The sequence below is a fragment of the Amphibalanus amphitrite genome, unplaced genomic scaffold (assembly GCF_019059575.1).
Source record: "Amphibalanus amphitrite isolate SeventyFive unplaced genomic scaffold, NRLGWU_Aamphi_draft 001745F_arrow, whole genome shotgun sequence".
In the NCBI taxonomy this organism is placed as follows: domain Eukaryota; kingdom Metazoa; phylum Arthropoda; class Thecostraca; order Balanomorpha; family Balanidae; genus Amphibalanus; species Amphibalanus amphitrite.
In genome coordinates, this window is record NW_024883238.1 from 86,728 (window position 1) to 113,579 (window position 26,852).

Below are 26,852 nucleotides of genomic sequence, written 5' to 3' on the forward strand. Positions count from 1 at the left end.
ACACACTGCCGGCGTGGCTCGGTCCCCGCTGCACGGCACGCGGCGGCAGGGTCAGCCGGCTATCGGCACCGGATCACCCCGCTGACCCGGGACATACGTGACTGAGGCAGCCGCCCGGACCCGACACCGTACCCCGGTGGTGTGTGTCTGGGGTGGGTCTGCCAGGTCGGGACCGGCCACCGCGACAGGGCGGGTAGGAGCGTCTCGCAGGTCACAGACCAAGCGCCGCGCGGCACATATTCTCTGTCCGATCACAGACAGGGTTCACAGAAAAATCAGCGTCGTTGCCATTAGGTAAGTAGCTTTCATCGAAAACAAGCAGCCATTCACGTTCAGCGGTGAACATCGGTTGACACACCAAACAGTACTATACGTAATAATTCTTTCCGACATTAGGTCGTACAAGCACAGAGCTCATCACAACTTCCATTGCACATCGGCTATAAAATGCCTCTCCACCGGTACATACCCAGACGGAGGGGCAGCACTGCACCAATTAGTAACAATATACACATCATCCCGACACATTATCTAAGGTCAATAAATAAAATCAGTTAATAGGCGGAAATGGAATGTTACAAACAAAACAACAGAGACAGACAATGCTTCCATCGAGATTCTAGAATCTATGTAGAGCTCCGTCAGTAGACAGCAAGACTGAGCTCACACACGCAAGATGTTTAAAGCAAAATCCCAATCATTTTGATTAGAGTTGCAAAGTTTTCCCAATGGGCTGCTACCGGCACCGCCCCGCCCCACAAACATTTTCTGGGATACCGGCATGCTACCACGCCCCAAGCAAAAAAAAAAAAAAAAAAAAACGCCAAATTACCGGCATACTAAAAAACCTGCATTCTTGATTCTGGCTTACCCCTACATGAGATGCCACATTTTGGCAATTTCAGTAACCGCCTCACCCAACAGCCACCCATTGTCCAACTTATTACAATTCAATAGCCTCTTAGTGTCCAAAGTTTGAATCATATGCTGATAATTTTTTTGTGCAAAATCAAATACCGGCATGCTACCGGCAAGACATGCCAGATACCACGAAAAAACCTGCAGTAGTGAAAAATTACCGGCATGCCGTAGTGCGGTAGGGAAATTTTGCAACTCTAATTTTGATGTTTAAACGTCAACAAACGACCGTTTGCCACAACCTATAAGCGGTTACCACCTCGACTTCTAATGGGGCACATGTCGTCTCAGACGCGCCGCAGCAGGCCGAGGTAATATATCTCGAATTTGGCATGTGCTCCGCGGCTTGCGTCCTGATGGTTTTGATTCGGCGGCTGACCTCACTCCTATGGCACCCGAGTTCCCCGGGCAGTAATTTGCCGGCCGTCACTGACTTCTGACTATAGAACGCCGACAATAGTGCGCCGCCCGCACAGCCGCGGCGCGCAGCCCTCGTCCTGCCGTCTGCCGGCCGGCAGCGCAGCCGGTCTGGGGCGTTCACCGCCGACAGACCCGGCACCCCTCCGAGACAGCCGTGTCCCGAGAGACGGCTGTCCTCTGACGTCTACCGGCGCGCTGTCCTCAGAGAGCGCGTCTCTGACCGGGCGGCGCCCTCCAACAGACCCGGCAGCCACCGACGGACGGAGCGCGTCACTTTGTGGACAGGGCGCCCATGGCGCGGATGAGCGCGTCATTCTCCTGCGCCAGCTGGTGTTTCTCCTGCCAGGATCTGGCCAGCTCGGCCTCGAGGGCGGCTATCCGCTGGTCGCGCTGCTGGAGCGCCTGCTGCAGCCGGTGGTTCTCCTCCTCCAACTGGGTAGGAGGGGGGGGGGGGACAACACGTCAGACACACTGGCACAGGGCGGAACGCCGTCCGCGTCCAGAACATCAAAGGTCCGCAACGGCATTACGTTTCACAGCATGCGAGAGGACCGAGAACGGTTAACCGGCGCAAAACTGTCATCAGTTCCCAAACACTGACCGGTCGGAGGGCGGCTGGGCACCGACTACTGACCTGTCGGAGGGCTTCATGGTACTGACTAGTCACTACTGACCTGTCGGAGGGCGGCTGGGTACTGACTACTGACCTGTCGGAGGGCTTCATGGTACTGACTAGTCACTACTGACCTGTCGGAGGGCGGCTGGGTACTGACTACTGACCTGTCGGAGGGCTTCATGGTACTGACTAGTCACTACTGACCTGTCGGAGGGCGGCTGGGTACTGACTACTGACCTGTCGGAGGGCGGCTGGGCACTGAACTACTGACCTGTCGGAGGGCGGCTGGGTACTGACTACTGACCTGTCGGAGGGCGGCTGGGTACTGACTACTGACCTGTCGGAGGGCTTCATGGTACTGACTAGTCACTACTGACCTGTCGGAGGGCGGCTGGGTACTGACTACTGACCTGTCGGAGGGCGGCTGGGCACTGAACTACTGACCTGTCGGAGGGCGGCTGGGTACTGACTACTGACCTGTCGGAGGGCGGCTGGGCACTGACTACTGACCTGTCGGAGGGCGGCGGCCGAGGGGTGACCGTTGGCGCGCAGCTTCTGGGCGCCAACCGCCGGCCGGCCGGGCGACTCCGTCTCCTGGTTCTCCTCGTCATCCGCGTCCAGATCCGACTGACTGCAGAGTGCAGGGGGAGGCGAGGGGCGTCAGGAACGGCATGTAACAGTCATCAGCGTCCAGATCCGACTGACTGGAGGGGAGGGAGAGGGGCGTCAGGAACGGCATGTAACAGAGTCATCCGCGTCCAGATCCGACTGACTGGAGGGGAGGCGAGGGGGCGTCAGCAACTATGTGGCTGGTCACCGAGGGGCACTGGTCAATCGGGTCTGGGTCCAGCCTCGGCAGCGACCGGCACCGAAAGGCAGTCCCGCATTTGAACCCAGCGCCCGACCCGACGCCTATCTGGAGACTGAGGTCACTCCGCCCCTGGGACTCTGCTGCACACTGCCGACTGCGGCCGTACCTTTTATTTCGGAGCTGCGGCTTCTGAAAGGCTCTGGAGGGCGGCTCGGCGGCCAGTCCGACGCACGGGTCGGTGAACTCGTTCTGCTGCGTGTTGCGGTACGTCTCTGCGCTCAGCGAGGTCTGCGCCGGCAGCTCCTCGTCCGCCTCGTTCGTGCTGCCACCTGTCGACTGCAATAAGAGGCTTTAGTCCGCGCCGCCAGCCGCCCGGCGCGTGCCAGACTGGCCGCCCGCCGCGAAGGAATACTGCCACCGGCAGACCGCACAGATTCCAGTGCGATAACATAAAAACGTGACCTTTACGATGCGCGGCTGTTGTCGAGCCACACAGGCCGCGGCGGTCACCGCACTGCGGCGGCAGCAGCGGCGGGAGTGATGTAACCTTCGCGCAGCACACCGAGCCGACTGAAAGATCAGTGCGACTTAAAGCCGTCAGCATACTAAGTGTATCGGCGTGGGCCCCAGAGCAGAGGCCCCAAATGTGACTCAGCGCCAGTCGTAGCGTCCCTATCTGAATAGAAAACAGTGATCAACTTTGGCATTACCTTCCACGATACGTAAACAACGATTTTGAATATCAACGGACTAGACAACAGCTATCATGATGTCGGGCTCCGCCTCCGCCCACTCTACCTGGGCGACCCCCTGCCGCCGGGGCGAGGCGCGGCCCACTCACACTGACTTCTGTGGAGGGCATGTGCTGGACGCCGGTGCTGCGGCGCTTCTCGCGCAGCTTCCGTCGGTCCCGCTGCTGCTTCCCCTTGTTGACATGGCCCGGCCTGATGATCAGAGATACCACACCGGTCAGAAGGGGTTATAACCTGGCCTGAGGAACAGAGGGACACCACATCAGTCAGGAGGGGGGGGGGGGTCAAAGAGGGACAACACACCATACCACCACAGGGGTATGGCCCGGCCTGTGGAGAGAGATGCCGCCCCGGCCAGGTGGGGTTAGCGACGGCTAGAGAAATCAGAGAGGTGTCAGTGACCGTCAGAAATAGTTCGGCTCTAGTTCGCTAGCGTTCTTGTTTAACAACAGTAACGGATGCCGTTGCTGCCGATAAATGTTATGAACAATGAGACTGGTGGTGATCACAATAGGTTCCGCCTCTGATCACTGATGCGACTTCAAAGTCCGAAAATAGAGCTTCTGTTTGAAAAGATGTCTCTGTTTTGGATGCTTCAAAAGAACGCCAGGTTTGTGTGGCAGCGTTCGGCCAGTTTCAAACGCAGTGGGGGTCGGCGCTGACCAAAACACCCGGCGCCGTGCCGGCCCCATAATCGACAGTTTACGGAGCCAGCCGACCGGGGAGAGCCACAAGCACAGACTGGGTGGCGATCAGACGGAGTCACAGACACAGACTGAGTGGCGGTCAGACGGAGCCACAGACACAGACTGAGTGGCGGTCAGACGGAGCCACAGACACAGACTGAGTGGCGGTCAGACGGAGCCACAGACACAGACTGAGTGGCGGTCAGACGGAGCCACAGACACAGACTGAGTGGCGGTCACACAGAGCCATAAACACAGACTGAGTGGTGGTCAGACGGAGCCAGCTCCGTCCCAGTGACTCGGCCTGACAGACATCACCAGTCACCAACCAGCCGGGCCCGGCCGGGCGGTCCGTGCACACTGCACAGTCCCTCCCCCTCCCCCACCGGTGGCCCCCGCGATCGCGTGCGATCAGGCGGCCGCCGAGCCTTCCCAAACGCGGCTCCGCGGCCGGCGCGGCCGCCGTCCGCCGTCTGAGCGGCAGCCGTGGGCCGCTACATGCTACCGGAAGGAGTGCGCCCGCGCAGACTGGTAGAAAACAAGGTGCCTCCGCGCATTGATATAACAGACTGAACTGAGATTGAACTTTTTTTTATAAATTTAGTCCGAACCTTTTGATAGGAAGGATTCACAAGGACAGAGCCACCGCTAAGCGAAGCTTGTTGCGGTGACCCTGCCCTCTACCCTCCGATCGCGCAATTCCAGTTCTATGGCAGAATTTAGAGTCCAAAGTTTTAACGTGCGCACATAGCCGCGCACGGCCGGTCCCCTCACTGACTTCGCCTGGCTACGGCCTGCCACCAACCGCAACCATACCTGTCAGGAGGCCCATAAATATCGAGCGCCCGTCGCGCTTCGAACCCGGACTGTTATAACCGGGAACGCGTGCTCTCACCACGCGGAGTCCAACGCTCTACCAACTGAGCTACGGGACCGGCAACTGAACAACTGAACTGAACAGTTGACCACGGTGATGTAAAATGAGAGACTCAAACTTAACTAATCAGCCAAATTTTGAGCATAACCCTCAAAACCCCTAAGCACTACGCATTACGTTCATAAATCAAGCGCGGCGATAGTACAAAAAGTACATCCACGACGCATCCCAGGTCGGTGAGGCTACGGACCACCGCGCGCCGATGGCCGGGACCCACCTGGCTGGCCGCTTATCCTTGGCGCGCGCCGACGGCTTGGGACTGGCGTCGTGGTCTCCCGAGTAGCCGGAGACGTCGAGCGGTCGACCGGCCGCCTCTGCTCCGTCCTCCTGCTCGGCCACCGCCTCAGCTGGGCAGAGCGGGGAGCGGGGTGAGAGCGGAGCACGACTGTCACACAGTCACACAGCGACGAACGGAAGGCAGAAAACTGTCTGCAGTGCTGCAGTGGGCTGCCGTTTGGGGCGATCGAGTCAGCGGCGTGTCGTGACGAGGCTGGGTCAGAGATCGTGTGACAGCCACGGTGCCGCAGGCAGGTTCTGACGGTGCGAGAGAACCGTGAGAGCTGCGGCAGACCGGCTGCCGGCCAGCCGTGTGGCGGGACGAGGGACGATCGGAGTGATTCCAGTGAATAATAAACGGTTGGTTACAAGCGTCACCTCGGTCTGCGGTTGGTATCAGCCACCACCGCGCCGGCCCCGGCGTGCCGAGGCGAGATCTGACGTAAGAACGATCACCGACAGGCAGTTTAAACAAAAAAGGAGGCATCCCGCTGGGGTCATCAGGCCCGTGTCCGACATACCTATGGCCGCCTAAAAAGGTAATTATCTGAGCGCCAGCGGGCGGGAGACAAAGGGCAGACGCTGCGGCTCCGGGACCTCACTTGGGGTACACTCCTTCACCCGGGAATGGCATGCGTTTTACAGTGTTCCTCGATTTAAACATGTGTCAGACGTCAGTCGAAGCTGCAACCAAAATAACCACGCCATTGATAACACACGGGACTGAAAACAAAAGAAAATCAACAGCAATAAGGAAATAAATTATAAGTAACACAACTTGAGCACAAAACACCTGTAAAAAGACAAGGAGCATATGTTTTCATCGAGACTAGCGAGGGAGCCCAGCATTTTCAGGGAAAGGAGCCGGACGGAACCCGGCTGGCATTTAGTTACCCGTCGTCGAGTGACGGGACACCTCAGACACCCCTGCCCGCCGCGGGAGGATTCCCGGTACCGGCCGGTGAACCGGAGCCAGGTGTGGTGGGGGGCTCTGGCGCGCGGCGCGAGCTCCACATTCCGAGCTCAGCATTCCGGCGCCAGTAACAGAGCGCCCGGCGTGCTCGGGCCGGAAACTGGCCGGCCCAGTCCGTGTCAACACAGCACATAGCGGCGCGCCTGGGATCCGACCGCAAACGTGCAGCCTCGACACATAGCGGCGGCATAGCAGCCTTCAGTCGTCATTACCGACACATAGCGCCGTGAGTGGGGCACCACCTCTGTTCTCTATCTATTAAGAGGCATGAGCGGAGTGCCACGGGGTACCTTAGTACCACCCACACATAACGACGTGAGCGGGGTACCGCGTCTAGCCCTTAGTACCGATACATAGCGGCGTCAGCGGGGCACATCATCTGGCCCTTATTATCGACACGACAATCCCATGCTGCGCTCGTGGTACCGCTGTGCTGTAACAGTATCGGCACGCAGGCCGCAGCACATGTCACGGATGCGCTGTTCAGTCACTAACCACATGCTACAGCTGAGCCATCAGCTGCCGGTGAGGTACTGTATGTACAGCGCGCTATAACACAGCACGCTGGAAACGCGACCCGTGTCGCCCGGCCGAGTGTTTCCGCCGCGGGACACGACGGGGGCATGCAACACCTGCCATCAGCGCTGGACGGTCCACAGAAGCGTGCAGCGATTCCGGAAATGAATACCCGGCCCGCCTCACAAACAACATCGCATGACCGCCCGGCATGCATGCGGTAATGTAACGAGAACGGACAGAAGAAACAGCCGAAATGCAGGGGGATAGAGGTGAGGTGGGAGAGGGGGCGAGGAAATGGGAAAATGTCTAATGAACTCACCAAGATGGTCATTTAAGCAAGTGCCGTGGTTAGATTCAGTTCAACAGTTGTGTTTTCCCTTCTGAGTTTGAAATAAACATCGTCTGATATTATAAGTTCAAGGTCTTATTTACGCTTTCCAAATGTAAGTGAGTTGACCATCGATTATTCCAAGCGGCCTTCAGTGTTCTACAGGCATTTGCGTTTCGAGCAAAAGGTGACCACACAAAGCAGGCTCGGCCACCGGTCAGAGGGGCTGTAGGACCGTGAGGGGGGAGGGAAACGGCGGCCACCGGTCTGAGGGACTGTAGGAAATGAGACCTGTGAGGGGACGCAGCGGGCGCTGTCAGAGGGAGTGTCCGGAGATGGACCGTGAGGGGACGCAGCGGGCGCCGGTCAGGGGCCGTCGGCAGTGGGACTGGGGCACCATCGGCAATGGGACCGGGGTTGTGAGGGGACGCAGCGGGCGCTCGCAGAACGGACCCCGGCCTGGATACATACCGACCCAGCCGACCTTCCGCAGAACGGCAGCTCATTTGTCATACTTATCAGCTATCTGCCCTAACGAAATGAGCCGACAACCATCTCTCGGTCCCGCAGTCCATCAGTATTCATACCGCATGACTTGGCGATTTTAGAACGGCATCACCGCCATTCCGGATCACTATTGGTACACGTGGACAGCCTGCGCCTCCGGAGCAAGGCCGCAGCATCCAACAAAAACGACGAATGTTCAGCAAATCATGTCAAGATTGTGTGCCGAACATTCATAGAATAGTTATAGCAGGCCGCTCAGAGCCTAACGTGACACGACCGACCGTTCAATATTGAACTGCGAATTGTTATAAAATTACAAGCTATCCGTTCAAATTTTAAAATGGACGATTAAGTTTAAAACTAAATGATGAATTATTATAAATGCATTTCACGGTAACGTGATTTAGGATTCAGGATGCAGGACAAACGGTAAATATTTTAGTCCGCATATATCTACACAAGCACGACCTTCCACGATCCAAATAAGCTCTTCGCACCTCCCAGATTACTCTGGAGGAGGCAGGAGGTTGCATGAGCGCTAAGCTTACAGGGAAACTAGCATGCCATATTTATCAACCAAATGAAATAAAATCGCAGTACGGATCACCAAGTATAATGACGCATCGGAGAGGCTCACTGAATTCATTGCCGATGGGCGGCACTTTGAGTCATACAGCCCACTGTATCACTGTTCGCGGGTTTCTGGCAGAGAAACAGGCAACAGCTCACCGCCAGCCCGGCAGGGAGACACCTCACAGCTCACACTTACCTCACACCCGCTCACTCACTCTCGCCTGCTCACCCACCGCCGTGCACTGGCACCGGCCGACCATCACTCACCGGCTCGAGCGTGTGCGGTAGCCGCCGCGCGGGCCGGCCGCCGCTCCATCACTCCCCAGTCGGCCCGCCGTGCTGCCCCGGCCACTCACCGAGCTTACAGGCGGCGGCGGCGGCGGCGGCGGCCGGCTGGTGGCCGCGCACGTCCCGGCCCCGAGCCATCCGGATCCGCGAGCGGCGCGACGACTTCTCGAACTCGTTCTCGGCGTCCTCCTGACTGACTGAGCTGGAGGCCATGGTGGCCGACGACATGGGCACGGCGGCACGGCGGCGGCCCGCCCGACGGTGACGTCACACCGCGCACCTGGGGACGGCGGCGGCCAGTCAGAGACGCGGGTGGAGCCGGGGGGGGGGGGGGGGTACTCGCCGGGGTACACTGACCGGGGGACACTGGGCCGGGGGGGGGGGCTGCACTGACCGAGGAACACTAGCCAGGGAACACTGGCCGGGGGTGTGGAGCGCGCCGCAGCCGGGGGGGGGGGGGGCACAGGGAGCGGCAGTGAGTGTGACCCGCCCGCGGACGGGCCGTGGGACCGCCGCGCCGGCCGCCCCGTCTGACGCACCGGCCCCGGTCGCCGCCTTTTCCGGCGGTGCGGCGGTCGACAGTTTTGGGCCGGTGCACGGCGGCAGGGCGGCGCTGACCGCACGCAGCAGCTGTGTGACCGCGAGATTGAGAGGGCACGGGATACAGCCCACCACACGGGCCACAGACAGAACATGCCACAGATAGGACAACACCGGAACAGTCACAGGCAGCCCATCCGGCCCGGGTGGGCTGTGGGCTAGAGGCCCGCCCTCCGCCCGTGGTAAGTCACCCAGTGCACTGGCCATGGCAGGCTATACCTTCGAACACTGTCACAGCACACCTCACTGTGTTGGCCCATCCGTCCCATCGTCTGTCCCATCGTCTGGACGGCCAACCCCGGGACGGGACGGGACGGGACGGGACGGGACGGGACGGGGGGGGGGGGGGGCAGCGGACCGAGCCACCCTCCGCAACGACAACACATTCCCTTTGCAACCAGCTCGGAATACCGAGCGACACACAGATTCGCATCGGGGCGGTTGACTGAAACGGATTAAAATTCTCCGCCCGACACACGACAGGTCGCCAGTGGAGAGCCAGTTAGGAACTGAGTGCCGGCCGCGGTGTTAGCAAAGCACCGGGCATTGTTACCATGGAGGATGGGTGGGGCGACCGCCGACCGGCGCCGTGCGCTGTTCCATGGCTTCAGCGCTGACAAGTGACAAGGCGTTCCGGTCCACCAATGAATGAACGGAGTACGCAGCCTGTCAAACTGAGCCGGACCCTGGGTGATCACCGAACGGTGACGTCAGCACGTCACCGATCACCGATGTGAAGTTAGAACATCACCGATCGCCGGTATAACGTCAGCACATCACAATTCACCGATGTGAAGTCAGTATACGTCACCGATCACCGGCCTATGACGTCGGCACATTACCGATCACTGCTGTGTCGTCAATACGTCACCTATAACCGGCATGACGTCGGCACGTCACCGATCACCGGTCTGTGTCGTCAGCGCGTCACTTTCCACGGCGCGGTTGTTGCACAAAAGCCGCCCACAAAGACATTCCATTCGTGTTGGTCGGTCGGCCGGCAGCCAGGCGCGGCGGAGGGGAGGAGCGGGCGGCCACCGTGCCGCCCCGGCCGACCGTCTGCCGCCCCTGGTTCTCCTCCTGCTGCCATGCAGCTCGATCAAACACGGACCGGAGCTAAACGCGGGCGGCGGAAAACCCCACTCACCGTCCGCATTCCATCCGCCGACCCGACAGCGTGCAATAAATATAAACATCACAACTGAATATTCCATCCATCATACACTCGTGCCGTCCGTCAGTTCAATCATGTGACGGATACCGCCAGTTTTGCATAATGGTTCCTATGGCACACGAATGCTAAGGACGTGCTGCCGGCCCCTCACTGCGTGCTCCCGCTCCCGGATCACTCGACAGAGCGGTGCGCCAAACGCACCCCCCCCCCCCGACCTTCGTCATGCAGCGCGGTACTCCGCCCGATCCATGATGTGCCAGCGCCGGTGATTGATCGGCCGCCAGTGTACCGCCGCTCCGGCAGACACTCTGTTCACTCCGGACCAAACAGCGCGCGCAGCCTGTGTGACAGATCTCATCCGCTGGCTTTTAACCCGCGCCCTGCTGGGGGGGGGGGGGGTGTTTGAACACCCCTCCTTGTGGTTTTTTGCAAATATCTCAAAAACGGCGGCACGGAGCGCCGCCGTTTTTGGTACACCTTATCATACATCAATTCTACACATGATGTGAAAATTTCAGACCAAGGTCATTCAAGGTCAGGTCACCAGGTCACTTGAAGTGACCTCACCCCATAAAAAGTTTCAATGTCTGTCATAGCTACACCGAGTGACCGATCGCTTTGAAACTTTCAGCGATTGCTAAGAGCAATAGTATGTACAAAATGTATATCTCAGAATTTTGATATCGATGACCTAAGGTCAGGTCAATTTTGCGACCTCCCCATTATAAGTCAATGGGAGAAAATTGAAATGCGCCTCTTTTGGACGAAAGACATTATAAACACTCCCAAACACCGAATTACAAGTGATTTAGACACACTGAACATGAAAATGGTGTCCGTGACCCTTGTTTATGCCCTGAGGTCATCTTAGGTCACGAATGGTATCTAACAGTTTTTCGCAAATAACTTTTGATAGAGGCATGCTAGAGCGATGAAAACGCCTTATATGTGTTCAGCTCGACGATACGGATCGACTGATATGCAACATGACCCTTTCCGGTCAGGTCATGACCTTGACCTGAGGTCAAATTTTCAAGTTGACCTTTCAAGGTCAAGTTATAGTTCATTCGATGCGTCTTGACGAGAGGAACACGATGCCGGTAAAAGTAAGCTCGTACAAGGCTTGGGTCAAAAGTTATTGCAGAAAAACTTTCCGAAAAAATCGGCTATTTTTGCAGTTTTTGCCCCCTGCAGGCAAAACCGTTGAAGTTAGGTCAAATCTGAGCGAATTACTCAGAAAGGGCGTTAATAGGGCTATCGAATGCGCTTTTCCGCGGCGCTGTAGCTCTATTGGTTCCCGAGTTATGTGTTGGCTTCTTGGAAATTTTCGACATTCGACCTGGAAATCGGCGAAATTTTGCCTTCAATGACCTCTGGTGACCTGACCTTTGACCTGACCAAAATATTGACTGAAGTGATTTCGTCATCATTTTTGACGCTCTTTCGAACGCCGCCTTCCGCGTATCGCTACGTGGCTCAGGAGCCGAGTTACAAGGGGGGGGGGTGTTCAACCCCCCCCCCCCAGCAGGGCGTGGAAATCCAGGACCCCCAGCCGGGCGCGGGTTAAGCACTCGCTGAACCGTCTAACAATAGACCGGTGGGGAAACAGACAATGACAGGTGACCTTACGGAGAATGCGCCAGGTGAAACAGACCTCAGAAGTGCTACATTTCCGAGGCCCGTCTTGGCGCCTGTTTAAAACCCAAACAGGCAAATGGGATCTACTTTTGGATCCACCTCACACCCCTGCCGGTCGGATGGCAGCAAAGTCCGGGTTCACTCCGCCGGGTCCAGTCGGGCCTCCTGCCCCGGTCGAGTCGCTCCCCCCGCCCGGACGGGTGGACGGACGGTAGGTCGCCGGGTCGGTCCGACGGGCCCCTCCGAGCCACCACAAAGCAGCCGGCCGCGCCGCCAAGGCCGCGCGGCCGCTCCGGATACGGCGCGATCGCGGCACAATCGCCGCTGCCATCGGCGGCGACGGCGTCGTGCTGCCGAGTGCCGACCAGCGCCGGGCGACCGGGTCGACCAGGTGACCACCCGGCCCGGACTTCCCGACAGGTCAGCGGACAGCCCGAAGGCGTCAGCCGGAGACACGCCCAGCGCTCCCTCACACCCTCCGGTAGGAGCGCCACACCCTCGGCCGTTCCGGGCGGTCCGAGCAGCACCCCGCCCCGAGCGGCACTGGTCATCAGGTGTGTGCCGGGACTCCGGAGGAGCTGAGTGCCAGCGCGCCCGCCCCGGGGCGCCGCGGACAGCGCCCGTCCGTCTCCGGTGTTCCCCGGTCCGCCGCCGGAGCGCGCGGCGTGTGTCCCAGCTCGGCCGGAGCGGCCCACCGGCCGGCGGTTTTCCGAGTTCTCGTCGGACCGGCCGCCGGCGCCGCACCAAATGCGGCGGCCGCGCGCCCGAACGGGCGGCCGCGCTCGGCGGCAGCCTCCGCGGCACGCGGCTCTGAGTGGCTCCCGACCGGCCGCTAACGAACCAGATACGCCGCGAAGGATGGGACGACTCCGCGATATTAGCAGCGGCGAGCGTCCACTCTGGTCAGCGACGGCGGACCGAGGTCACGGACAGTGTCCCAAAATTGAGTTTTGTCTTAGGTGTCAGAGGGGAAAATTACCCACCAAAAAGAGGGGAGAGAGTGGAAAACTGCTGATTCGATTAGATCCAAAAGGAGTGAGAAATGACAAAAAGCATGCATTTTATTCTAGGGTGTAGAATGTTTGATGCTAACTGGGCATCCACACAACTGTCTTTCTATAGGTAAAAAATCTAAGTTTTCTTGGTTGGGACCTGGGAGTGGAAAATTGTTCTTAAAAATGGTGGTGAGAGTGGAAAATGAATTTCATTTGGATGCCGTTTCCCACCCAAATAGACAAATTTTGGGACATTGGTCACGGATCATAGCAGGACCATGTATGGGCGCCACTAATCCATGGTGCGACAGCGGACAGGACTGGGCGATAGTACGAGCACACATCATCCACTGTGAATGAACGGAACGTGTTGAGCACGCATGGTATATGTTGGAGGTGAGAACAAGCAAACAAATAATTAAATTTGGAACATACATCAATATCCACTGAAAAAGATTCGCTTTTTAATCTAAATGAGCGTTTACATACTCCTTTTGCGCAAAGCTATCGATCAGGTGCGGCGCACTGTTCCTCAGAGCAGTACAAATACGGTCACAGGTGACACGAAGGCACGCCATTCTGACATGTCCATGGCATCACCACACCTGCTGCGCTCACATCGGAAACCGTCGGTAAGCCTTATCACCACGTCAAAGCCACCGGGTCACTCATTCTCCACCGAGCGTTCCCCGCCTGCGCCCGGACCGGACGGTGGCCGGGCCCCATCCGCCCCCTCCCGGGCACAGCACAACACCGCAGTGCCCGCTGCCATGGGCCTGCTATCCGGGTCATTGGCGATGCAATGAGATGCGCGGCGCGTGTCGCGGGGGGACGCCGAGCCCCCCCCCCTCAGGTGGAGACCGGGCCGGGGCACGACGCCGGCGGCCCTGGCCCGCTGGACCAGTGCGGTGGCGACGCGCCCGTGGGCGCTGCATGCATTGCAGAGTGAGGCCATATGGTACGGGGGCCGAAGGAAACGGCGCCGGCCCACCGATTACTCACACCGAGGTGCGAGACTAAACAGTACAGAACGCAGAGGGGCACTTACATCGGAGCATGCTACATATGTGGCGTTCAATGTGCAAGTAACACAAACGGATCTACAATGCATGCCTTCAAGAGGCCAAATGTAATAAAAGTTTGTTTAAAAGAGAATTCCTCTAGTCTTATATCTCCTGGAAAAATCTCTAAGAGAGCAACAGCTCCGTAAAATGTCAACCAATACAATTGGTTTGCAATAAGCCTTAGTGAAAACAAATGAATGCCCAGTTCTTCACCCTTCATCATGCCAATTAGTGTCGCCCCACAACACCTGAAACATCTTAACCCTATTACTGGTGGGCTCTCTGGACTACGTTAACTGGTGGGGGTGGGGGGTGCGATTCGGCCCCCTTTATATCTCAAAAACTAAACGTCCGATCTTGATGGGACAAACGCCATTCGATTGCTTTTATCGTGGACTTTCAGACTGACTGTAAAAAAGGAAAAAAGTTCAAAATTGGCGGTCCTGGAAGCATACATGTTCGAAAAAATGCGTTTTGCACCTCAGCACTAAAAATGCTATGACTTCTTTCTTTTTTGACCGATATTTATGAAACTTTAGGGGACCCTTCTTCCTGAACTGGGACTTCATTTATACTCCAGTATTTTGGGTATTTGAAAAAAAACATAGGCGGATTCAGGCAAGCTAACTTGGGATGATGTTTTGAGCTTTTGTCATGGCATGTCATGTGTCTTATGACATGATGTGTCATATATCATGTAGAGCAAGATACACGTTTTCATGCAGCAAAGGTGGATTCAGGCAAGCTAAGACGGGGGGCAGTACATCAATATCTCCCTGTCTCAGGTACGTGGATCTGCCTATTCCAGTACTTTTATTGTAAAATGACGTCACAGTCTATAGGTGCATACATATGACGGGTGGTGCCACTGATCAACAGAGCAAACCTAAGTAAATCGCTGCTTAGCGGAAAATGTCGCGTAACAGTCAAATCTGGGCCAAAACTACCCCCGACTCCCGAGAAACTCGTCCTGGAGACACCTCTGCGCAAGCTAGAAACTAAACAATTTAACAGAATGTGCCCAATGAATAGCAAGAAAAAGTCACCAAATTTTGAGCCCCTAGCTTAAGTGGTTTTCTGTCGAGAGGAAAAAAACTACAGGTGGGGCCAAATCCCCCCCGCCCCCCAGTAGTAGGGTTAATTGTGCCTGGCACTGTCTTTGCAAGAGAGCATGTTGCAAAAAAAAAAATGAACAAAAATATCTCAGATCACTTCTGGTTAAGTGCTGCCTTTTATCAATGTAGAATAGAATAGTGGTTACAGATTTTTTTTAGGACGGTCAACAAAGGACCTGTAGGAAATTCGGTCATTTGCTTCTCCCATACTCCAACCATGTAGCTTTCAGCTCATCCTGGCACCACATGCTTAATCAGTTCGCAGGGTATACTTCCTGTTCACCCACAGCTTGTCGAGACGGTTCTTGAATGTGTTCAAGACCTATCTGACCTATCTGCTCTATAGACTCTATAGACCTATCTGCTCTTCGTCCGACTCGGCATCCCTGCAGGAGGACCTGGACGCGGCACTTCACTGGGCAGACAGGTGGCAGCTGGCATTCAACCCTGGAAAGTGCAAGGTGCTCCACATCGGCGGAGGCAACCAGCACTACACATACCGGATGGGGGGAACTACAGTCGCGGAGTCGGATGTCGAGAGAGACCTTGGCGTCCTCATGGATACCCAGCTCAAATTCCGGAAGCAGGCTGCTGCGGCCGTAAGGAAGGCAACACAAGTGATGGCAGTGATCCGTCGGTCCTTCCACCTTCGACAAATCAACCCTCCCCCTGCTCCTCAAGGCCCTTGTCCGACCCCACCTTGAGTACGGGAACCTAGTGTGGGGTCCCTTCAACCGGGCGGACCAGCGGCTGGTAGAGCGGGTGCAGAGGCGGGCGACCAAGCTGGTTCCCGATCTTCGACACCTCCCGTATCGAGAGCTTCTGAAAGTGCTGCAGCTACCAACGCTGTACTACAGACGGAGGCGTGGAGATATGATCGCGGTTTATCAGCTGCTCCGCGGTGGACTTGACATGGACCCTCGCAACTTCTTCGAGATGGCAGCCGACAGAACTCCTGCTACAAGAGGACACCAATGGAGACTAGCCAAGCCGCGAGCGGTCTCCAGGATTCGGCGCAACGCGTTCTCCATCCGGGTCATCAACGACTGGAACAGCCTACCGTCAGTGGTCGTCGCATCCGACACCCTGAACCAATTCAAAAACCGGCTTGACGCTCACTGGGCACACCATGCACACGACATCCCTCACGCAGATGAATAGTCAGACGCACGAGGAGCTCGACTAGAAAGGTTTCTAAAGGCCTAGTCTGGCCTATCCAAATTCTGTACTTCGTAAGTAAGTAAGTAAGTAAGTTCAAGCTTGGTGCCGCAACGACGTCTGCAGGGAGACTGTTCCAGCTGTCCACTATGCGATGACAGAAAGAGGTCTGGCGAAGATGGGAGTTCACTCGTCTCTTCTTCAGTTTCAGATGGTGACCACGCGTTCGATCTGAGGTGTCGAGCTGCAGAAGGTCGGCTACTTTCACTCTCAGGCATCCTGTCAGAATCTGGTACGCCATTATCATATCTCCTCTCATCCTTCTATAGTACATGGAGGGGAGGTCCAAGGCTCAAAGTCGATCCTGGTACTGAAGGTGACGCAATGGACGAACCAGCTTAGTTGCTCTTCTTTGGACCCTCTCAATGGCATCCTGGTCCGCTCTGAATGTAGGTCCCCACACCACATTTGCATACTCAAGGTGAGGACGCACCAGAGTCCGGTAGAGGAGAGGCAGAGAATGACTGTTTAGGGCTTTGAAAGCCCTCTTCACCAGTCCAAGAGCTCTGTTCGCACGACCCACGGCAGCCGCCACCTGTTCATGGAACTTGAGGTCTTCATCAATGACGAGTCCAAGGTCCTTCTCCATACAGTGTCCCAAAATATTTCGATTTGGGTGGGAAACGACATCCAGATAAAAATCATTTTGCACTCTCATCTGTAATATCTAAGAGCAATTTTCCACTCCCAGCTTTACTGAGAATAAGCATCTGCATTGGTCATTTTACATATTAGGTACATTTTACCTCATTATATAGAAATGTATGCCATTGATCTCTTTTCCACTCATTTTGGGCCATATCTGACTGGGTAATTTTCCACTCTTATCCCCCTTTTTGGAGAGGAATTTTGCCTCTGACACCCAAACCAAAACACAATTTTGGGACACTGTCTCCATATGCACCTGAGCTAGAGTCGAACCGTTCATCAGGTAGCTGAAGTGCTCGTTAAAGGACCCTAGGTGCATCAGCTTACACTTATCTTGGTTAAAGGGGAGCTGCCACCTGTCTGCCCAGCGTCCCAGGGCATCAATGTCCTGCTGCATGAGAGCCTTGTCCTGAAGGGTGGTCACTTCTCAGAATAAATGAGTTATTAGAAACTGGTAAGGGCAAATCCAGCTTCCTAGGACATGGAGGTTTGCAGACGTTATTTAACGAGGCATGGGTGGAGAACCTGCCCCGGCCACCCCGGCCGTGGCCGGGGTAACTTTCAGCCGACCCCGGCGCGGCCGGGGTAACTTTTTCCACTTTTGTAATTCCTAAAAGCTGTCTCCATACGAAAAAAAACTGCCATCTATAAAAATGTCTCATTATTCTTATCTACCTTGAAAAGTTCTTGAAAATTTACTTTATTTTCATTTTGGAGCTTCTATGTTTTTATGTCTTTTCATCCATGTTTCATTAAACAGAAGTACCTAAATCATATTTAAGTGCCGTTATCGTAAGATGGCACTGTAATAACATCAAAAGACAGGACGAGGGTGATATCAGTGAGATAGAAGGACGAGCTGCTGGGGCTCAAGGCTCCCCCAACTTAACCCGCGCCAGGGTGTTGGCCTTATCGTAACACGTTGAGTCGAGAGGTGGGCTTTTCACGCTCCTTCTAACTCGGCTACTGGGCTACGAGGCGAGAAGCGGAACGACGTTTGAAAGAGAGACAAACGTGATCTGAGAAATCTGGTCATGTTTTATGCAAGCTCAATAATAAAATCACCATAGATCATCAAAAGCCAAATTTCTCTGATTTTACCGTTCTCCGACAACTTTTCTCACAGTTCATGAACATAACGGAGCTTAAACACTGCAAAGAAAACATTCGATTACTCGTTTAAGGCTCGGTCGCGAATAATATTTCAGGTGCGAGCTCAAATCAATAAGAGGGTCAAAACGGTCAAATTTGACATTTTGTTTTGTGTGGGAGGGTTGCAACTTCCACGGAACAAGCTTTGCAAAGGGCATGATGGCATTTTTAGCACGATCATCCAGCAAATTTGACCTGATGACCTGACCTAGCACTAGGTGACATGCGTCCGAAATTTTAAGGCGTGTTGCAAAATTGTTGTTACAATTACGAAATCTTCCGCACCTGCGTGCAGCAGTTTTCCCTAAAAACGTACAAACGGCAGACATCCATTATTCTATGCCACAGAATAGGGGTTTGTTGATAACCGTTGACAAATATTTGAGCATCATCGTCTTTCTGACTTTCGGTCGTCGGCCGGGGTAACTTTTTCAAACATTCTCCACCCGTGTAACGAGGTATAACTCGAAATCCTTACCTTTTCGATAACTTCTATCTATGATCTGATAAATGGACTCACTTGTATGCAAGTACTGAACAACTTAAATAGCTTATCTTGATTTAATACCGCTAATTGCCGCCTCTCACACCACAAAAAAAAGAAACCAAAATACACCATTCACCCCAACGTCAACTGCCCGAATGGAAATGTGTTCAAGGCCTTCGATTTGTGTGTTCAAGGCGCCGTGCGTATGTTCGATATGCTGTTCGTTTGCAGAAGGAAAATCGTTTTTTCTCAGAACAAATGAAAATATCCCACAGCACGACAATTTTTTTCAGCGGGTAAATACGTATATAAACGTATTTGAATTTGAAGCTAAGTATATAAACGTATATATAAGGATATAAAAGTATATAAACGTAAGTTATGTAATACTTTCTCTAGAAATACGGCAGCATCTAAAATGGTGCTTCACACACTGGGCATAAGTGGCGCACAAATTACAAAATTGAATTGTCAGTCAACTGTCAAGTCCACGTGTGTGCCTGTCCGCTTGCCTGTCCGGAGGGATATGAAATTATACGTTGTTGTGTTTGCAAGTAATTGCTGAATTCCGGTACATACACACTAACCAAGATGGTCAGAAAGAAAATAGATAATCGCATACGCATCCTGATTGAAAATGGAGTTGCATCGGGACATAGAACAATGTTTGTTGTTGTGGGAGACAAGGGACGAGATCAGGTAAGTTTTGTATAAAGTATGGAGCATTTTGTGTGTTTGAATCCCTGAGTGCTCCACGAGTCTGCAGCCAGGGCCCTGTTTCACCGGTGATAGCAGCACGCTGCCATCAAATTGCGCGATCTGACGGATTGTGATAATGTCATACTAATGATGTTTTGTGTAATCTATGAGCTTTTTCATAGCTGCGTTTGGAACATAGTTGCTGTCTCGTTGAATGCGTTTGATACATTTGTTTGATTGCACGGCCGTGAAGATGTTGGCAGCAATATTTGATGACCTCACACAGATTGACGATCACGATGTCATGGTTTGTTGATGTTTCCATGGAAACCCAATTTGACACGTGTAATAGCAGCATGCTGCTATCACCGGTGAAACAGAGCCCAGTCTGCAAACTATGACAATTTTGACGAAATCTCGTCAGTACGGGCTTGTTCGGCTGGTGCGGATTCGGTGTGGTGTGGTGCGGTGCGGATTTAGTGTAGTGCTGTACGGAATTGGCTTAGCGACGAACATGACAGACCAGACAAGATAGATTAGGAAAATCGAAGAAAAACATTGTTGGAGTTTCAACGTGTAATCCAGTGTGCTCTCGGGCCTAATGGAGTGTGGGGTGGTCAGAACGGACTGTGCCAGCGCTGGTGGTCCCATCAATCACGTAGGTTGCCCGCAAGTTCACACACACTCTTCGCACTGTTACAACACGAAACGCACCACTCGGCTCTGTGAGCCGTGAGGCGCCGGCGGTAGAGTGAGAGAGATGAGCGGGGAGATGGGAGGGACTCGAGGACGAGATGTGCACGGCCGATCACGATGGCAGGGCTACATCACCGCTCCACCGCTTCAAGGGGTCTATGTGAACGAGTTATCGGGTATGTTCAGCGCAGCTACTAATCGAAATAATCTGAGAAGACAGGGCTGGAGAAGACTGAGCGGATTACTAGGCCCGAGGGTCCTGGCCATGCACTGTAAGGTACCTAACATGCGACGATGTACGTTCGCAGGTAGTTTGTTCATTGAGTCGTCTGATGAGAAACAAAAGTTTTGCATGCATGAACTTCATGCATGCAAAAAAAGTTCAGTATGACGATCGAGGTTCAGTGCTCCGGAATCTGGGATCATTGCCTATTACCGGGTGCTGGTGTTACATCGACCGATATTCTCGATATTTATATGTTTTGGAATTGAATGACATAATACGGCATGGCTGCAGAAGGCCTCGGCCAAGCGGCACGGGCTAACCTCGGGCCCCCGGCGGAGGTGTGCACTGTGCAGCCTATCTTCAGGGAGCAGTCAGTACCTGAAATCATTTAATTCTGACATCGTATGTCGCTTAGGCTTCCGTAAGTGAATCCTCAGCGAAATTTATAAATTATGTTAGTGGAAGCTGAAGCAGTATCAGGTAGCAATAGAAATACCTGCTTTGTGTGAAACAGGGGCCGAGGTGGGCTGTGGCCAGCGTTGCGGACTGCAGAGATATAACATTTCTGGTCGGCTCCGGCACGCAGTACAGTGCTCGGTCGGCCCAGTTGACTTCATTCCTTCCTGTGCCACCGTTCACTCGGGTCACCGCGATGTTCCAGGTGGTCATCCTGCACCACATGCTCTCCAAGGCCAGCGTCCGCGCTCGGCCCAGCGTGCTCTGGTGCTACAAGAAGGACCTCGGCTTCAGCAGCCACCGCAAGAAGCGCATGCGGCAGCTGCAGAAGAAGATCAAGTCTGGCAACCTGAACGTGAACGAGGACGACCCGTTCGAGCTGTTCGTGGCGTCGACCAACATCCGCTACTGCTACTACAAGGAGACGCACAAGATCCTGGGCCAGACGTACGGCATGTGTGTCCTGCAGGTGAGAGGGATTATCGGACAGGTGTACAGTCTGTGCGTGCAGCTCCTTCACAGTATGTTACATGGCATGCATTAAACATTGCGTGAGGCGTACGTTGCCGATCTTTAGACGCCTGAGTTGTGTGTACATCCACAGCTGGCTGTTTTCTAGATTTTACCGATCTTTATTCCGTCTTAGCCCATTTATGATTTGCTTTTTTTCGTCAGCATAAAGACCGTGCTGAGTGTGTTGCTACTCGTAGGTTGCTGTTCCCCGCTCGTGGCCGGCCTACCCTGCGCCCGGCTTGTCGGTGGCAATTTTAATCGAAAGCTTAACGCATTGGAGGTAGATTGCGACACGATCCTTTCGGGTCTAGCGTGCCTCCCCTCTCGCCATTGTTTTGTTGGGTTAGGCCCTTTCGGTCTGACAAGACCATTGCAGAGCCGGAAGGATGATACGAATTAGGGGGAGACATTGGTCTGGGCAGACACCCTAGAGGGTCGCCGGGGCTGAGCCCGTCCGAATGGACAGGCCGACCAGCCCCCAAGCACTCTCTGCACCCGGCTACGGGGAGCGCTCCCTCGGGAGCAGCGGTCAATTGGCAGCAGCGGTCAATAAGGCCAGCTGCCAATTGGCAGCTGGCCTTATATAGGAACCCTAAAATATCTGAATCTGGGAGCAATAGGAAACGATGTGGAGCTCTTGGGCCGCGAACTCGCCGCCGACGGCGCGTCAGGAGACGGCGTTTTTGAGTCGCTGACGCCTACCGGTTCCGGCAGGACTTTGAGGCGCTGACGCCGAACCTGCTGGCGCGCACGCTGGAGACGGTGGAGGGCGGCGGCGTGATCGTGCTGCTGCTGCGCTCCGTCACCTCGCTGCGCCAGCTCTACACCATGAGCATGGACGTGCACGGCCGGTACCGCACTGAGGCGCACCAGCACGTGGTCGGCCGGTTCAACGAGAGGTGGGTGACGCCGCGCACCGGCCGACAGGGGTGGGTGGTATCGTAACTACAGCACGTGCAGTCGGCGAGAGGTGGGTGAGGGCGCGAACCGCCGTACAGGGCAGGAAGGCGGGGGGGGGGGGGGACTGCACCAACAGCACGTGGTCGGCAGGTTCAACGAGAGGTGGGTGAGGTTGGGGACCGGCCGACAGGGGCAGTTGTACCACACGAAGAATGGACTGTTTCTCTCGCACGGAGAGTTTCTGACGGGAGCAGAGGGGTGGAATCAGGTAGTGGATAATTTTATCGCACAATACGGACGATGTGAGTCTGATAAGAACTTAAGCAGGTATTGAATCGCCATCCGATGAAACAAAGTCGCCCTGTTATTTTCATCAAATGCCCCGGCTCCTGCCGCCCATACTCTGACCGCCGGTCCGGCTCCCGCCCGTACTCTGACCGCCGGACCGGCTCCCGCCCGTGCTCTGACTGCTGGTCCGGCTCCCGCCCGTGCTCTGACCGCCGGACCGGCTTCCGCCCGTACTCTGACCGCCGGACCGTCCCCCGCCGCCCGTGCTCTGACCTCTGGACGGTCCCTGCCGCCCGTACCCTGACTGCTGGACCGCCCCCGCCGCCCGTACTCTGACCTCTGGACGGTCCCTACCCTCGCGCCAGGTTCATCCTCTCTCTGGCGTCATGTCGGCACGCGCTGGTGATGGACGACCAGCTGAACCTGCTGCCGCTCAGCTCGCACGTGCTGCAGCTGGAGGCGCTGCCGAAGCGCTCGGCGTCCGACCCGCCGTCGGCCTCCGAGCGGCAGCTGACCGAGCTGCGAGACAGCCTGCAGGACACGCAGCCGGTGGGCGCGCTGGTGGGCTGCTGCCGCACCGCCGACCAGGTACGAGTACTGTCTGTCAGAGGGAGCGGGGGGAGGGTGGGCGCGCTGGTGGGCTGCTGCCGCACCGCCGACCAGGTACGAACGGGGCCCGTCCCGGGGGAGGGGGGGGGGAGCTGGTGGGCTGCTGCCGCACCGCCGACCAGGTACGAACGGACCAGGACGAATGGGGGGCTGCTGCCGCACCGCCGACCAGGTACAAACGGGGCCAGTCCCGAGGCGTGAGGGAGGAGCGGCGAAGGAGTTGTTCAGCATGCGTGTTGCGATCGAGTTCTGCTCAGTGGAGCCGTTGGCCGGCCAACAAATAAGCAGTTTCTACTTTCTCGGGGGGGGGGGGGTGTAGTGTGATGAGTAGAGCAGTTTGCGTGTCCGTCGTGCCTGTTCCTGAATGCTCCCCTCCACCCATTACTAAACTCCCGCCTGGTCGGCGACAGGCCAAGGCGCTACTCAAGTTTGTGGAGGCCATCAGCGAGAAGCGTCTGCGCTCCACCGTATCTCTGACGGCCGCCCGGGGCCGCGGAAAGTCGGCCGCGCTCGGGCTGGCCATCGCCGCGGCCGTCGGCTTCCAGTACTCCAACATATTCGTCACCTCGCCGAGTCCCGAGAACCTGAACACCCTGTTCGAGTTCGTGCTGAAGGGCTTCGACGCCATGGACTACCAGGAGCACCTGGACTACGAGCTGATCCAGAGCACCAACCCCGAGTTCAACAAGGCCGTGGTGCGCGTGAACGTCTTCAAGGAGCACCGGCAGACCATCCAGGTAGGGCTGTGTGACCGGTCGGCGCCGGCGCCGACCGGTAGCGGCGGGATGCCACTAAATGTGATGCAGCCGCGCCACCAGTGTTACCAGACTAGCCGAGCTGTTCGGAGGTCTTTTGGACTTGGAGGTGATAACGGGCTACTCATGTAACGCTTAAGTCGCACTGTGATAATCTGATGGTGTGATGTGACTGACGCCACGGTGAAATGATACTTACGTCACAGTTTCTTGACTTCCCCCTGTTCCCAGTACATCCACCCAAGTGACTCGGTGAAGCTGGGCCAGGCCGAGCTAGTGGTGATTGACGAGGCGGCCGCCATTCCGCTGCCGCTGGTCAAGGCGCTGCTCGGGCCCTACCTGGTCTTCATGTCGTCCACCATCAACGGGTGAGTGCCAGCGCCGAGTGGGTCGCTCTAGTGAGGGGCCGAGAGTCCCTCTGTGTTTCTCAGCGTGTTTCATAGATAGTCTGGAGTTCTTCTCTGGTCGATCGTTCGTTCTCCGCTGGTCTACTGCGTCTGTCGCACTTGACCCCCTGTCGTGTCGCCAGGTATGTACGAGGACACGGAGCGCCCGCTGTCGATTTTAACCCCCTCTGTCTCCTCGCCAGGTACGAGGGCACGGGCCGCTCTCTGTCGCTCAAGCTGCTGGAGCAGCTGAGGTCCCAGAGCGGCGCCGGCTCCACCGCCGCCAAGGCCGGCGCCGAGGCGCAGAACGCCGGACGGACCCTGGTCGAGGTGAACGGGGCGGGGACGGGACGAGATGCCGGCGTAGAATCAGTCCGAACGGGACAAGTATGCCGGATCGTCCTTTGGTCTGACTCATACAATATGCATATGAGTGTGGAAGTAATTGTGCAGTTTCATCCGACTGCAGAGGTGCGCCAGCGGGACGCAGTATAAACGACATGCTCTTTTTAGCCATCTTACCACGAGTAATTATTAATTGTATTTAGTAATTGTTCCTATTGGCGCAGAAATAATTGTTTATTTAGTCACACCCGGACGGAGACTCCTGCACACGACGGATTCCCCTGCCCTACGGCCGCTTCGCACGTTTCCGTGTCCCTGTTCGAGTTGATCAATGATCATGTTACCCTCCACTCCCAATAGGTGTCTCCGGACGAGTTGATCACGTTTTTCACATTTCCCTCAGTACTGATGTCCCTGGACGCGCCCATCACGCCTCCCTCTACTCCACTCAGGTGTCTCTGGACGAGTCGATCCGGTACCGGCCCGGCGACCCGATCGAGTCCTGGCTGAACGCGCTGCTCTGTCTGGACGCCAGCGCGGTGCGGCCGCTGAGCACCGGCTGCCCGCCGCCCGAGCACTGCGAGCTCTACTATATCAACCGAGACACGCTCTTCTGCTACCACCGCGCCTCTGAGGCTTTCCTGCAGCGGCTCGTCTCGCTCTACGTCGCCTCGCACTACAAGGTGGGCAGTGGGCGGCATCGAGCGGGCTGAGAGCTCGGGTTGGCCTGCTGTGTGAGTAGTGGCGACTGGCGAGATCACCTACCGAATAAAAATAGGTGTTCAGGAGTAAAGTAGTTAATGTTGTTCAGTCCATGAGTGGGATCTTATTGACGGCTGAAGTATGGTGGTGGGTCCGAGCTGATTTGGCTCATCTGACCGGGACTTTTGTCTGCGCTGTTTCCAGAACACGCCCAACGACCTCCAGATGATGTCTGACGCGCCGGGCCACCACCTGTTCTGTCTGCTGGGGCCCGTGGCAGCCAGCCAGTCGCTGCTGCTGCCGAGATCCTCTGCGTGATTCAGGTGAGAGCGGTCCCCCGCCGGGAGTCAGCTGACCCCCACTGGGGCCCGTGGCGGCCAGCCAGTCCCTGCTGCCAGAAATCCTCTGCGTCATACAGGTGAGAGAGTGAGCCGACAGACCCCATCGGGGCCCGTGGCGGCCAGCCAGTCGCTGCTCCCCGAGATCCTCTGCGTCATACAGGTGAGAGAGTGAGCCGACAGACCCCATCGGGGCCCGTGGCGGCCAGCCAGTCCCTGCTGCCAGAAATCCTCTGCGTGATTCAGGTGGGAGACGCGGCCCGGCTATCACTCTGGGACAACGGGCCTCCACTAGGCTAGCAGACCTCCACTTTAACTGCGTTGGCCTCAGAAATTTGTGGTTAGGATCTTTTTATTTAAATCAAGTTTCCGTGTGGGTATGTAAAATGATGATTTCATGTTTTTCATGTTTTTATGTTTTTTTTTAAATATATGTCTCATCACCCGCACACTGAAAGAAGCAGTAGTGCTTGGTGTATTGTGTACTGATTTATATAGATGTGTTGCACATCATCTGCTCATTCGTGCAGTATTCCGTTGATTGACCTGACAGCAACAAATAACGTAAATCTGTATGTGGCCAGGTGTGTCTGGAGGGCGAGATATCCAAGACATCCATCCTGGACGGCCTGTCTCGCGGGAAGCGCGCCGCCGGCGACCTGATCCCCTGGAACATAGCGCAGCAGTACCAGGACAAGGAGTTCCCGCAGCTGTCGGGCGCCAGGGTGGTGCGCATCGCCACCCACCCCGACTACCAGGGCGTGAGTGGCCGTGGGGCCGGGCAGGAACGGCGCCCTGAGTTTAGTGGGGACGGGGGGCTGGGCTTATTGGATGTTACTGAACGGCGGTAACAGTAAAGATGTTGAACGGGAGGGGCAAACCTGGCTTGTAGTCGCTGACCGTCTTAGGAGCTGTTTAGGGGAAGAGCTGTTTAAAAACGCGCCTCAGTTAATCGGTATGGGGGAAGGGGCCGGGTTTTGGCGTCTCGGGGAGTGGGGCAGTGAATGCATAGATCTCTGGACACGGCAGATGGGATTTACTGTTACTAGAGGTACAGGTTTACCGATAACTGTATGTTTTGATTTATGTTATGTTACGGGTGCATCAGTTTTGGGTGATTGACTTGTATTTTAGCTGTATTATTTGGGTAGATTTGGGTAGCTGTTTTTAATTGAACTGTAAGGGATGGTGATAGTTGCGGGGTGTTCAAGTGTTTTGTATGTTGGGCCCTTTTTGAACTCAAC

The 26,852-nt window shown here is 55.7% G+C and overlaps 2 protein-coding genes across 5 annotated transcripts; one reads left to right on the top strand and one right to left on the bottom strand.

The window, feature by feature from the left end:
- Window positions 1-997: 997 nt before the first annotated feature.
- LOC122374950 (PRKC apoptosis WT1 regulator protein-like) lies at window positions 998-18,838 on the bottom strand. 4 transcript variants are annotated; one of them, XM_043354040.1, is made up of 7 exons: window positions 18,687-18,838; window positions 8,673-8,884; window positions 5,358-5,487; window positions 3,613-3,709; window positions 2,932-3,101; window positions 2,465-2,585; window positions 998-1,770 (listed from the first exon to the last, which is right to left on the bottom strand). In XM_043354040.1, the coding sequence occupies exons 2-7, from the start codon at window positions 8,830-8,832 to the stop codon at window positions 1,609-1,611; spliced, it is 840 nt and encodes a 279-aa protein (XP_043209975.1). In that variant the 5' UTR covers window positions 8,833-8,884; window positions 18,687-18,838; the 3' UTR covers window positions 998-1,608. The 4 variants fall into 4 exon arrangements, with proteins under 4 accessions (XP_043209975.1, XP_043209973.1, XP_043209974.1 ...); XM_043354038.1 differs by having other exon boundaries at window positions 3,607-3,709; XM_043354039.1 differs by having other exon boundaries at window positions 3,607-3,709; window positions 18,729-18,807.
- A 350-nt stretch (window positions 18,839-19,188) lies between these two features.
- Window positions 19,189-26,389, top strand: LOC122374947 (RNA cytidine acetyltransferase-like; the record flags this gene model as incomplete). The annotated part of the gene is made up of 11 exons (XM_043354034.1): window positions 19,189-19,394; window positions 20,978-21,241; window positions 22,000-22,184; window positions 22,839-23,061; window positions 23,493-23,819; window positions 24,069-24,205; window positions 24,427-24,553; window positions 25,021-25,251; window positions 25,475-25,584; window positions 25,669-25,771; window positions 26,193-26,389. Coding segments are annotated over exons 1-11 (2,012 nt in total), but the record flags the coding sequence as incomplete, so codon positions are not given.
- Window positions 26,390-26,852: the final 463 nt, after the last annotated feature.